The sequence below is a fragment of the Poecilia mexicana genome, unplaced genomic scaffold (genome assembly GCF_051168715.1).
Source record: "Poecilia mexicana isolate PSO_F unplaced genomic scaffold, ASM5116871v1 scaffold_13, whole genome shotgun sequence".
NCBI classification, from domain to species: domain Eukaryota; kingdom Metazoa; phylum Chordata; class Actinopteri; order Cyprinodontiformes; family Poeciliidae; genus Poecilia; species Poecilia mexicana.
Window position 1 is genome coordinate 18,275,294 of NW_028263382.1, and position 14,384 is coordinate 18,289,677.

Consider the following 14,384-nt stretch of genomic DNA (forward strand, 5'->3'; position numbering starts at 1 on the left):
CTTCTTCTTTTGAGCTTCAACTTTGGTCGTCTTGCTGTTAGTTTTTAATGTTTTCGAGTTGCATTGCAGACTGCATTAAATGTGAGCGCAGAGAATTGAACTCAGCTACCTCACATAGCTGCATTTTGTAAAGATAAATAAAAGATATTCATGGATGAATTATTAATACCGCCTGGCAGCCCTGAGTGAAGGTGAAGCATGTTTGACTGATATTAAAAAAGAAGAACAAGTGATAAAAGTTAAACCAGTTTGCTTCAGAACATTTTTTTTTCTTTTACTGTGAGCGCAGGAGCCTCGGAAACGGCTCCGTTTCTTAATATACTTTACTTGATGTCTGTGTAGGTTGAACGAGGAGAGTTCCAGCAGGAATCTGTTCTGAAGCAGCTGGAGGTGTTACAAGAGGAGGAGAAGGAGTATCAGCACATTAAGGTACGGCTCATGATCAATGGCGGCACGAATGCGAGAACCTGGGAGAACAATAGGGAAAAGAAGGTGGTGGGAGAGAAAATACCTTGGGGGCAAATGAAGGGCTTCAGTTCTGGAACTAAAATAACTAAAAGAGCAATAATTCTTCTCCTACATTGATTTAAAAGTATAAAGGCCCTGGCAAAGGGGTTGGGTATTTATCAACAGCATGTATTTTTTTATTGTTATTCTGAATACTCTCAATTTTATTTTCAACCCTCTCAATTTTTGCTTATCAGTTTTACTGGATCAAGTTTTTGAATTTATGCTTTTTTTCAAGGACAAAAAAAATAGTTGTCTTTCTGTGTTGGTTCTTTCAAAAAGTAGCTTCAAAAGTTTACAAATTCAAAATTGATTACATAGCTGGCATGCACCGTAACCTACTGTTAGCAGTCAGGTTGCGGTGTTCCTCTCAATCTAATCTACTTGGCCAGCTCCACTGTGAGACAGATTTCAATCTCAGCGACACTAAATAGGCAGCGGCAGAATCACAGCAAGTGAGGAAAACAAAATGTGACTCACAACTCAGGTTGAGCCCTTCTGGCGGCAGCAAAAAAGAAAACAGAGTGATAAATTTAGAAACCTGATGTACGAATCACTGACCTCTGGTACCTCACCCAGTTTTTGATCAGTGACACCCACTGTATGCCAGGTAGATCCATCTTTTAATATATTTTGCTCTGCTTCCTTATCTTTTTGTCATTTCTATTCAGCTTGGTTTTAAATATACATTTAAAAAAAATAATAAAATGTCACAGCAGTCACGTCCAATCCAATCAAATGTTTCACATGATCCTTTACAATGCAAAACAGCTTATTGTTCATATATTTCACATTCATGCTTTGATATTCCTGTGTCTCTTGAAAGTGATATGACCCCTCAGAAGGAGCTTAGCGGTCGTCATGCACACACATTTTTTAAATGAAACACATCAGTTGATTTCACCATGTGTTTTTCTTTTGACATGCATTTTGGTCAGAAGGACAGAAAATGACATGAGATGTCATACACACATTTTACTGAGTTTTGTCTCACCAGAAACTTTTCAGAGCCAAATTTGTCCACTTCTGAACATGTCGGTGTCACTATTGGCTGGGGTCTTTGTCATTGGCAGATGGCAACACATACAGAGACTGAAGTGTTGAGGAATTGATGGAACTGCTCATTATGGATAGTACATATTTTTTTAACCCCAATCTCTTGCCCTTTAACAAATTTAACCTGCCAAGTCTATGAACTGGACCCTTAATAAATGTATAACTCTATGCAAATCGAGATCAAGTAGACAACAATAGAAATAAGTTCAACGTTAATTAACAAAGTTGAATCTGGTCTTACTTTATTGATACTCTTTATATAAGTTATGTAAGTTACATAACTCTCCACCCTCCCAACATTGACTGTGATATGAATAGGAAGGTATACAGACAAAAGTGAGCTTATCTAGTTTCGTAGCTTTCATCTATTGTTCCATTTTCCAACAAGGCAGTATGTCTTGTGAGTCTTTGTCATGAATTATTATTTTGTGAATCCTGAACTCCAGTGGAATTAAACTGTGCTTAAATACACGTTGGAGAGACTCTGTTTCTCAGCTTGCCAGAGAATGCCTTTGGCATTCTCCCAGAGGAGCTAGTTAAATATTTTTTTTATAAAATAAAAACCCTTGTCTTGTATTTATTTGCTGATTAAAACAGTATGTTAAATTAAATAAAAATAATAGGTTTTGTCGCATGTGCAGAGAATTGTAGTCGACCAGTGTCGTAAAAATCAAAGAGCAACTGTCATTAACTGAGACTCCACTATGGCTTAGGGTAAAGAGCCGGTCAAAAGAATCAAATCTTTTGACCCAACCCTAAATAAGCGCGAGACATTATTAAGTACGGCATGTTAGACAATGCTTTCTTTCAGCCAGAGGAAAGCCCAATGTAATTTTATTTCTTTTTATTCTAAGTGTTACAGGTAATAGATGTAGATATTCAGCACAGCTCACTCTCTTTCTCTGGCCTGGTCATCGTCATATCAAACTCATTACAGACTAAGATGTACATGCTGGTGGCGTGCTATTTGTCTTGTAGTGTTCTAAAGACAAAAGTTCTGAAACTTATCCCATCAGAAACTGAAAGGTGTTGCTGTAGACGTCCTAATCATATACGTGGTTCTGCCATGTTTTCTTTCTACGGATATCTTTCTGGTGGATGCCGACATCTCTGAAGTAAGGATGTGTGCCTGCTGGCTTGAAGATGTCCTTGTCCTGTTGATCTCTTTTTGATGCTAAAGAATCCGTCTGCCCGCTGTACTCTGGAGAATGTTTGCAGCTGCCCGGCAGTGTGGAAAATTCTCTTTTCAGCTCTCAGCATTTACCCTGACAGCAAAAGTTGTCTATAGGCGAGCATTTACCTAGAACGTGTGGGCCGGGGTCTTCTTTTTCAATGGCCCACTACAGGCACGGGGTAGAGTGATGTGTTGGCAATGCAAATAAGTCATGTGATCTTTTGATCTTATTGGCTGAAACCAATAACAAATATAAATATAAATAACCAATAAAGCAAATAAATCCAGTATGTTAATCAACTGCGAGTTTCAACCACACCTGGAAACAGATCAGATTTACTCTGTAAACAAGCTGAATTTGAACACAACGTCTTCAATTTTAAAATATTCAAATTGCTATTTAAAGCATGGCGTTTTTTTTCTTAATGACTTCAACTAGAATATTTAGCAAAAAGAAAGCTGTGATCTTCAGTTCTGCTCTAGCAACTTCTTACTGGTTTTTGTTGCGGTGCATTTCCTATTTTCCCACAACATACTGAGTCCACAGTTTTTCACATCTGTTATATTGAACACTGGTACTGCATTGACAATCACAGTTAAAAATACAAAGTGGGACTCTGCTTCAATGTTTTAATAGTCTTTGGATGCCCAGTTCATATGAGTACAGCAAAGTTGTTTTTGAAAAACTTGGTTGCATGTGAGTGAGAGGCGAAAAAAAGAAAATCTCCATTTTGCAAAACATCATTATTTGTGTCAACATTTTAATACGACTACTTGGTGTTAGATGGTTATTTCTGAAGATGTACAATTGTTTTCACTCTAGATTGTATTGATTAATAACTTTTAACCCCGTTCCTGTGACATATGATGAGAAAGGGTAGCCAGAAGGTTCATCTCCAATAAGACTAATCTAATTTAAAACCAAGAAAATAGCATCGTAGCTTGAAAGAAAGAAAATGTATTCATGTTGCATCATATTTTCGTAATGATAGTTTCTCAGACTGGGTACAAACACTTCCTATGTTGCTACATATATTTTTGAGTATTTGACTTTATGAAGTCGCTCAGATGTCTGAATGCTGCATGTAAGCTATTGCCTGTCGGTACCGGCTCCACACTATTCCACTTGAAAATATGATACATGTCTATAACTCCATCACAACACAGACATTGAACGTGCAGATTACGACAGAGTAGGAAAATACTAAAAGTTTCTTTTCATTCCTTTTTATGAACAAATGTTAAAAATAAAGCGACTCACACAAAAACAAACAGGTCAACTATATTTAGAGAAGAGCCAATCAACGAGAAAACCTTCCGCTGCTTTCAAAGAGATTCTGACATTTCATTAGTCGGTTGTTTTCAAGAATGTCCTAAACCTACATGTTAAAGTGATGCAGGGTGGCATCCAGTAACGGTGCACGTTGTCTCTTGAATCTTGTATGGAGAGACAAATTCCACTGTGTTCGTTTTTGCTTTTGTCCATTTGCTGGCTGCTACGGGCTCCCTGAAGTGTGCTTCTGTTCTGTTTGCCTGCTTACCTGCTGCTGCCTCGGGGGCCAGATTTTTTGATCCTCCTTAATGACAGCGTGCATGAGGCGAGAGCAGACCGAGCAAGAGATAAAGGCCAGACGCAAACAATCTCCCTGTCTGCTGTCAGATAATGACAAGCATAACGAGGATCCTCTCAGGTTGTCTCTCCCATTATGAGCTGCGCTTCTTTTGAGATTCGAAGCCACACTCGCCGTGCTTGACATTCACATCCATTCATAGGAGAACATAAAAAAAAAGCACACATGCCCCTGGCTGGACCCTTAGAAAACAACACAATGCAGACAAACAAGTGGCACAGCTGTAACCACAGAAGCAGTTCCGACGCTGACATGGAATTACAGACACTGTGACCCATTAAGGTCTAATTAAAGCTGGTATGCATGTGAACTTTGCAGTGACACAGATGCCACACTGAGCATTGAGCCAAGGCTTAATTAGTGAGGAGCGTGGATTCAAGGACAGAGTAGTAGCACACCAAACCTTCACACCAAGTTTCATCTGCACTTTCTTTGACACACGAAGCGAACTGTTAACTTTGTGTTGTTTGGTTAGAGGCAGTTTGGCCAAACTGCCTCTAACCTCTTATATAAAGAGTATCAATAAAGTAAGACCAGATTCAACTTTGTTAATTAACGTTGAACTTATTTCTATTGTTGTCTACTTGATCTCGAGTTGCATAGAGTTATACATTTATTAAGGGTCCAGTTCATAGACTTGGCAGGAAGCCTTGGCTTCCTGTATGTAACAAAAAAAGCAGTTATGAGATTATTTTGTTTTAATTACTCTCGAAAAATATTTTTTATCTTTTTTTTTTAGGTGTGTTTAGGCTAGGAGAAAAGAGGAATTCCACTACTTTTACAAACAGCTTAGGTGTTTATAAAACATGTGTATTTTACTGGCCTGATTAAAATTCAGCTGCTTGTTCTAATCTGTTTCACACAGAGGGAAGTGGAAATTGTGTGTGCTGTAAATAAGCCTGTTGGGAGTAGGGTCACAACATCTTTGCCAGCAATAAAATGCCTTAAATATTGCTCTTGTCTCAACTTTTATTGCTCAATATTTGCAAGTCTGGCCAACATGGACTGATTGGCTTTATTCACTTCCTCCGCTGCCATTGCCAAACTAAAACCACAGGGAGTCTACAACTCTAAAACAGCACAGAAAATTATCATTATGGTTCGCAACTCTTCCTTCTGTTCACTACTTGATGAAATGCATCTTGAGAAATCGAACTCAATGGGACAAATTTCAGACGGATCGCTGAAGGGAGATGAGAATCAAGCGGAAATAAATGGTCTTCTACCTTCAATGACACGAAGATGATTGAAAAGTGGATTTATTTCAGTACTTCGGTTTATTAAGTGAAACACATTGCTGGCATATAGAATACTTTTACAAAGGCAGATGTTTTCAAGCCTTTATTTCTGTAGATTATAATTTTCCACTCACCACTAATAAAACCATTAGGATATATCAGACCAATAAAAAAAAAAAAAAGTTTTCTACAGATGCTTTTCATCTGACACGTTCTAATTTATTGAATATAACGGTATGACGACTGGAACTGAACATTCGAGCAAACAACTGTCCTCTCACCTGTCATCTGTATTTTCTTTCTTGTCTTCAACAGGACCCTACAAATGGCTATTACAGTGTCAACACCTTCAAAGAGCACCACACGCCGACCATGACGGGGAATCAGACCGCCGAGGTGAGGAACTCCACCAACACCGGCACCCTCGGCAAGCAGCGAGTGCCAACAGGCATGTCCTTCACCAACATCTACTCCACGCTGGGGGCAGGCCCCAACCGCCTGTACGACTATGGCCAGCGTTTTGTGCTTGGCATGGGCAGCAGCTCCATCGAGCTCTGCGAGCGGGAGTTCCAGCGTGGCTCGCTCAGCGACTCCAGCTCTTTCATTGACACGCAGTGCGACAGCAGCATCAGCAGCTACAGTAAGCCGGACGGCTATGTGCAGTTTGATAAAGACAGCAAGGCGTCCGCCTCTTCCTCTTCCCACTACTCCCAGTCGTCCTCACAGAACTCGGACCTCACCCGACCCCTCCAGAAGCGGATGCAGACCCACGTCTGACCGCTAGAGAGGGAGGGTGTTTGGATGAGGAGCAACGAGCAGACAGGATTGTAAAACTGTTAAAGATTCCACCTGCAGGATCCCCTGAAGTATCAGTGTTTGTAAAAAAAAAAAAAAAAAAAAAAAAAAAAAATTCCTATGGGACGCTCAAACGACGACTGGGCTTGATGGACCTTGTGACCTGCTTAGACATCAAAATGTCCCCAAAAAAATGAATCAAGAAGCCTTATATTTCCTTCATGCTTAAATCATCAATCCTCTATCCCTTTTTTTTTTGACCCAAAATACAGATGTGCCACTGAGAGCTTATTTGCCAATACAGACACTACAAGTTTGAAATTTAACTTGCAATACTTGGTTTCTGCATTCAGATTGTTAAGGAATCAGAGAGCATGATTTCAAAGGCTTTGTGTGACAATCAGCTCTGCTGGCATGGACCAAATTTGCTTTCTGAAGACTGTGACACAGAGAAAAAGTGAGCATTCAGCGCAGCACTCTGCACAAACTGCCAGACAATGAAACAAAGCCAACATCCTGCTGCCCTCTTGTAGTTTAAAGCACAACAGTGAATGTGCATGTTATTTTCTGTCTGTTAAATTTACAACTTGCAACACTTCCTCCTTGCCCGTTCACACTGTGTGCGAAGGTTAAGTTGTTGCAGGCGGAGAACTTTAAAACGAGCGCCTATTTCCCCCTCTTTTTCTATATCTGAGCTTCGCAAGAAGAAGATCTAAGACCTCAATTGAAATCTCTGAGTCATGCTTCGACGCCGCGATAAAACATCAGTGTCCACACATGACTGTAATTTCTTTTCAAGCATCTAAATGTTTGACTCATTTTCCACATCGCGCAGAAATATACACAAGCGCCTCTTAATGTCTATATCTGTTTTGCCTTGAGGGTCTGTTTGAACTGGGTCATTGCTAACTTACAAAGTGAGATAGGCAAACACCATCAGCTGTCCAGCTTATGCGGAGCTTTGTCCAATATTATGTTTTGATACCAAATCTAGTTCCAAGACACATAAAAGAGGAAAGCTCACAAGCTACGACTTGCATTGCATTTGTCAGTTTGTTTTTTTTTCTTCTAAATCTAAAGGTCATCAACGACACCGATAAATAAAAAGTAAACATCATGTTCTAGCTACTTGTGTGAATACCCCATTAGTATTGTCAGTATCACTGTTGACACTGGGGCTTAGTGCATCCTGACTGTATACCTACTGGTGATTGTGCTGGTCGAACATGACAAACAGATAGAGATGGTTTTATTTATTTTCAGTTTTTATGTTGTCTATGAAGACGGTGGTGGAAAGCTAATGCCTGTTCTCTTCTGTGTGTGACATATATTAGGTTTCGTTCAGTACCCAGTTGCTGATGCTGCACTCAGCCTTTAGCCACTTAAACACTAACTTTTATACCATAATACTTCTTGTAATCATAATTGTTCTTTTTATGGGGCTTTATGGGAAAACCCAGACTATTGTCCAGAGAGTGTTTTTTTTTTAAGTACCAAGCCCTGCGAATTCAAGTAGGTGATAAGCCAAAGCTAATGATTCGATCCATTTCTTTCTAACCAGAACCAACAAAGTGATTTTTTTTTGACTGTGTTTTTAAAGCAGATGTAGAAAAAAGACATCATGCACTGTACCTTCCAAAACTGTTTACACCACTTTAGCAGTTATATGTTGTTGTTTTTTTACAACTATTGGCTTTAATGTATTTTATTGGGATTTCAGGTGATAGACCATCACATAGTAAAAGTGAATATGAAGCAGAACAAAAAGGATGTATGTATTTTACGCTATCTTCCCATCATTTCTGATCAGCTTCCATCATATTTTTCTGTCGTATTCAGGGCAATATGCAGTGTTTGTTTTCCTTTACACACAAAGTATAAAGGCCACAAAATTAAGCTTTCGTTTCATCTTGGCAGATTCTTCCTCTACATGGCTAGTGGGAAATTGCAAATTGGACTTCTTATTGCCTTTTATGTTTTCACCCTTCCATACAGACCAAATTTGTGGAGTGCAGGACTAATGATAGTCCTGTTGACATACTCCTAACTCCTTCAAAATTACCTCATGCTCACTTCTCTGATTAATGCTGTCATTGCTTGGCTTGTTAGCTGGAAAGCCCTACTCATTCTATTTCTGGACGGTGAAATGGACAATGGTCTTCAAGACTTTCAAAGCTTGTGATATTGCTGTAGAACCTAATACTCCTTGAATACATTCCCCAATTGGACCACTGACAAGTTCGCTGTGTTTCTCGGACTTGATGATGGTGTTTTTCTTTTTTTTTTTTCACTAACATCTGAGGCCTTCACAGAACAGCTGGATTTATACCGCAACTAAATCACACATAGTTGGAGTATATGTAATAAGTAGGTGACTTCTGATTGGAATTGATTGCACATTATTTTATTTTAAGAATAATTTAAAGGTACATACTGATGTGTGCTGGTCTATGACATAGAAGCCCAATGAAATGCAGGAAAGGTAGTTTTTCATAACACGACAAAAAAGTTCAAGGGGTATGAATATTTTTTTTGTGAGGCACTGTGTATTGTGTAGTACATCATATATGATACCAACATACAACCCTTCATGTTTTCCTGCATTTCAGAGTTTTACTCTGGTTTTACTTTGGAATTACATTTGCTTTAATTATCTCAATATTTTGAGAGATAAACTCCTGGGATTCCTGGAACGACAAATACTATCATAAAGCTGGAACACTTTGGCTGATTATATTTTCTTTAAAATTACATTTAAAAAAAATGCACCACAGAGCATAGACGGATTTCAGAATGTCCTATCTAATTCAGTGGTTTTTGTTTTACTTAGTTTGCACTGCTGGAGGCAGTTCACTCGGAGGATCCTGTGTGAGCTTGAAACTTCCAGTTCATGAATCACCAAGCTCTGTATTTGAACAGAAGCAAGTTGTTGTTGTAAGCACTTTACACATGATCATATTCAAGGTATTTGAATGGGGTTTTTCCACTTGAGAGGCAGAGGTTTGGACTAATTTTACAAATGGATTGGTGCCCATTGTACAGCTTAAGACAAAAAGCTCTGTTTCAATGCTGATAATCCTGCTTGGTACTTAGCAGACTGTATATAAATCTGTAATACTGTCTTTCTCTGTATATATTTATATTTTTTTCTTCTTTTTCCTGGTTTTCATTTCTTTTTCTCAGATTTCTCAACAGCACATTAGCTGCAGAGACAAACATATGGTATCAAAATTATACAGAGAGACAATAATGTTCTCTTTGTTTCCTTTCCAAAAATTTCATGAAGCCTGCCTATTTTTCACAAATTACTCTGACAGCTCGCAGGAGCTGCTTTCTCTTTCCGAAAGATCTCACCGGGAGAACCAACACTCTGAGGGTCTGAGATGATCTTAGCCAGGGACAGCTTTAAAGTGAGAAGCAGTAAGAGGTTATTATTCTGTCAGCCGATGGGAAAGATGCCCAGATGCTTAGCAATGCATTGCATTCAGCACCGTGATGACTGTCAAGAATGTCTGTCATTTCATTTTATTTTTTTTTTGCTATAAAGTTTTCTTAGTTTTTATGAGTGCAAGATAGTTTTTTTTATTAGTAGTAATTGGATTTAACAGGGTTCCTAAACAGAATGAAGAAAATATTGAGTTTATTTTTTTTCCAGGTTTGGACCGGTATGAAACAATGAAACAGACATTATTCCCATCTCCTTTACCTACATGTTTCCATCCATCCATCCATCTTGCAGGTTCCAAATTAGAAATCTATTCAGTACATCCATAGTGAACATTTACAAAATTTCAAAAATTGGCAAATATTTATGTAAAACCTCAGGAAATTAAAGTCTGAAAAAGTATGACATTTTGACCACAACAATGTATAGGAACGCTAAAACTACGGTAACTGAATTGAACTGCACACTGTATCTTTTTGTTGACACACGTGGCTTTAGTCTATATTACCTGTACATATTATGAATTCTTTTGTAACATTCCTTTACAAAAGTTATCAGAGCCCAGACTTTTAGCAACCTTCAGCTTGTGAACAGGAAAACTTTGCCCATCCTCTATGAACTGCAGCTTCTGTACTGATCCAAGCCCAATACATTTTTCCAGTCCAGCGAATCTCCTGCACTGCAAACAGATAAATATTTGATTGGCCTGCCTTCTGTCTCGTTCACCCCTGAATGATGGGCATAACAGCTATGGCGGGCACAGAAGTACTACAGGATTTGAGTGCCATGTTGGTCCCTGGGAACCGAAGTCCATGTTGGGAAACTTGTGCCCCGTTCACCTGTGGTCAGCTCACCGGCTGGTGCTGCCTGTTTGCCTGGCTGCGAGCGGCAGACAGATGCCAGGGCATAACAGATGATTACACACAGAGACCCAGAACAATTACAAGAGGTTGCTGCCCTTTTGTGATAAAAACAAGACGCACCTCTTAGAGAGTAGGATGCAGGATAGTCCTTTATTCAGGTATGCTAAGGACAAGTCTCTCAGCCTGAGCTCATTAGCAGGGCAAAGTCTTGACGGCACCACCAGTTTTGCTCAGTCTGAATAAACTAGACACAATGCAAAAAGACACACAGAGCATTCCGGTGGTCAATATCTTGCCATCAATTGCAAACCGAATCCCATCATCTATGCTCTCCCCTTGTGTACGATAGTTGTTAATATCTATGGCAAAGCCCATTAAAGCAGGTGCCATTTGAGACATTGAGCTGATCTTCATAAACCTTTTATAACTTGTAAATGCTTTCTGTCTTTTTCTCTCTGTTTTTCCTTTCCTACCAATCAATACCTTGTTAGTACTGTGACAAAATGCAGGCATAAGACCAAAACTAAAATAGTATCTTCAGTTAATCCTCGAGTTTCTGTTTTAGTCTCCAGACCGCTTCTAAAATTATTTGGGTTTAGATTGAAAACTGAAAGAACAACAGAAAAAAAAAGCATCTGAAAGTCAATTGTTCCAGTTCTCTGTGGGTGGCTGAGTTGTTTTGTTCTCCTGATGACGCCAAGAGGTTTCACTGGCAACATGACCCAAGGTCAGATAAAGGATTAGTAAATACGGTCATGGTAAAAAGTCAGCAGGACCTCTGTCAGTTCTAAGGTTGTGGCTTGTGACCTGGTTTGAGCCAGGTCCTGAAAGAATTGCCATGTGTTATTTATTAAACAAAAATGAAGACAAAATATGAAGGCGAAAAGCTATGTACCGAAGCTATGTACTTAATACATAAAACCCTGTAATTTAAAGGGGGTGTACTTTCTTTTTACCATGAACATTCCATAGAGCAGTGGAGGCTCCTAATCTGGATGATATGGCTTACCTCCCAGGTTGTCATGGTATTTGGGGGCAGCTTTGCTGATCAAAATTAAACAGTTATGTCCACAGAGCAGCAGATATCTTCTTAAGTTTGCATTGCATGCTCAGTCAATGCTTCAACCAACTGAGGTCTATTTGAAATTTGGTCTATTTGATTAGCTCTTGTTCAGAACTTTTAAATGACTGGACTTTAAAGTGAGGGATGTATGAAAACTTTACTCCAATCTTGAAAACACAGGAAAGACCTGAAGGGGATTGTGAATGGCACAGAAGGACGAACTTGTCCATTCAACCAAGAACCACCGCTGCTTTAGAGGGTCATTTTAAGAATGTTATAAATAGTAACAATGCACATACAGCAACTTGATGACGAGAAGACAAGGTGTAAATTCTTTCGGGTCAACCATTATTTTAGGCAGTGGCTGTCATCTATCTGTAAAGAGAAAAAAAAAACAGTTGTATTTTAACAGTACTGGTCTGTGAATCTATGATGCTTTTGCTCTGTATATTTGGAAAATAAAACTGATGTTTGAGTTTGTGTTTGTTTTCTCTGGTCTCCGTCATTTGGGACCTCACTGGTGGATTTTGGAACACAAATAGATCAGTTTCCCAGAACTGAAACACAGCATTTATTGGAATTGAGGATTATAGCCATCAAACTTCCCCAAAAAGAATTTAGTAGGAAGTGATTTAGCCAGCGTTAGAATATAGTTCAGGCTTTTTTGTTTGTTTGTTTTTTTGGTTATGCTTTCCAGGCTAGAGCTATGTACTGTGAAAACTGCTAAATTATACATTGTTTAGGAGAAAATGTGAATCCTTACCAGGCACCACAGAGAAGACAACTAAGTGCATTATAGCTTTATGGCAATACACAACAGAAAGACAAAAACAAAAGATATATACTGCTGGACCCAGTAAAGGCTCCATTGCTTACATTCACTATAAGTGAATGTAAGGACTAAATACAAATGCAAGAAATACATGCCCTCTAGCACTTGACCTGCAGAATTGTGTCACTTTTTTCTTCTACTTTTTCTTTGCTTTTCTTGTGTAGTCACTATCATAACAGCATATTGTGCAGGGTGGCCAAAAGAAAACAAGATTATAAACAGACTCTGAAAGAGTTGTCTTAAAGAAATACAAAAAAAAAAAAAGCATGGTCCAAACATAAGACTTACAAGATGAGTCAGGCTTTGTGATATGCCCTAAATTATACTTAGATAGGTTGAATATTGTGAAACACAATCCCTATAATGCAGCTAAAGATTTTGCTCAAATTCTGACCTTCGTTTCAACTGCAAAAACAAGTTTTGAAGCTGTTTTTTTCCATATAGTTGGTGCTGTATCATGACACATTTCCATGACTTCACACAGTTGATTGCCGCTCACCAGCAGAGACATTCAAACGAGACATTCAGTGTCACGACACTGAACAAATGTCTATTTAAGAGCTTTATCAACATTTTAAATCTACTTTTGGTAAGTTTGTGTTAATTTTTTTCTATGAAATTGAGGGAATTCTAGACATTAACCTTTGTTTTTAGAATGATGAATGTGCTTACCTGTGAGGTATGGAAATAAAAAAGAAAAAGAAAAATGAGAATTTTCCAAGGGCCCTTCAGTCTCGTTAAAGTTAGGCGCTGCTGAATTTCACACTGGGTTGTCACATGTGTTGTAACATCCTATGGGAATCTTTTAGTTTTACCTGAGTGCTTTTTGATGTTAGCTGTGTTTCAGTTAAGCACACAATTGTGCAAATTGAAATTACGAAAATAAATCTGGTGAATGGAAACAAGCCAATTTAGAAAAAACGTCCAATTTTTCAATAAAACGTTTTTTTTGTGCCAGAATGAGAGCCGGGGGAGGGAGGGGTTCAGTCATATTGAGATGTATTGCACAGAACTGCAATGGGAACACTTTTTTTGCATCACACAAGTCATGATATCAATAGCTGGATGTTATTGCTGGCAAAATCCACGCAGAAGATGACAGGAAATAGGAGGAGGATGATTGTTTTTTCCTTCTTTTTTGGAAATGTGCAGCTGGCTCCGCCAGAGCTATACACAGCATTGCACATTTCATAAAAAACTGTGTGTCATTCAAATATGTTGCTGCAAAATTGCAAACTACAATTTCTCTAAAGGACTGCTTTCCCATCCACTCCCAACTAGCTTGACACTCCAACGCCTGAGTAAGTCGCCAACGTCTTCTCTGATGGCTGATAGAAGATCAGCACCATGGCTGAATTATGAATATATCTCAGGTAACTGTTTACATTCATTGCTGCCATGCTTTTAATTTATGTATTATTTGAAATAACTTATTCATGTATGATTTTAATTTCTTTTGTTATTTAATGGAAATACCACAATTGTAATACTGTAATTTTTCAACTGCACAAAATCCACTTTATTTTGTTTATTGTTGTGTGTAAAAAAAGAAAAAAGGCAATTGTTCTATTGAGGTATGAAAAGTAATTCATACGTCAATAGAAGGTATGAGTTCTACACAATGACACAATGTGCATTGCCAATGTTAAACATTAATGGCAACATAGGCTATTCTAACAGTCCTCATTGTGCCTTATTGCCAAAAATGTGATTAAATGAAGGCATCATTGTTCTTGTACATTTCTTGTTGCTTTGGACCAGGAAGTAGCATTTAAAATCC

At 38.5% G+C, this 14,384-nt stretch overlaps 1 protein-coding gene and 1 pseudogene across 2 annotated transcripts in view; both read left to right on the top strand.

The window, feature by feature from the left end:
* The window catches only part of LOC106930561 (kirre like nephrin family adhesion molecule 3), a 58,764-nt gene extending 56,029 nt beyond the window's left edge, over window positions 1-2,735 (top strand). The window contains exons 12-13 of the mRNA XM_088012120.1: window positions 343-429; window positions 2,580-2,735. Coding sequence (XP_087868246.1) covers window positions 343-429; window positions 2,580-2,735 — 243 coding nt within the window. The remainder of the gene's footprint in view (window positions 1-342; window positions 430-2,579) is intronic.
* Window positions 186-12,254, top strand: LOC148155802 (kin of IRRE-like protein 3 pseudogene; annotated as a pseudogene). Its single transcript, XR_015765071.1, has 2 exons — window positions 186-429; window positions 5,922-12,254. The product of XR_015765071.1 is annotated as a kin of IRRE-like protein 3 pseudogene (transcript).
* Window positions 12,255-14,384: the final 2,130 nt, after the last annotated feature.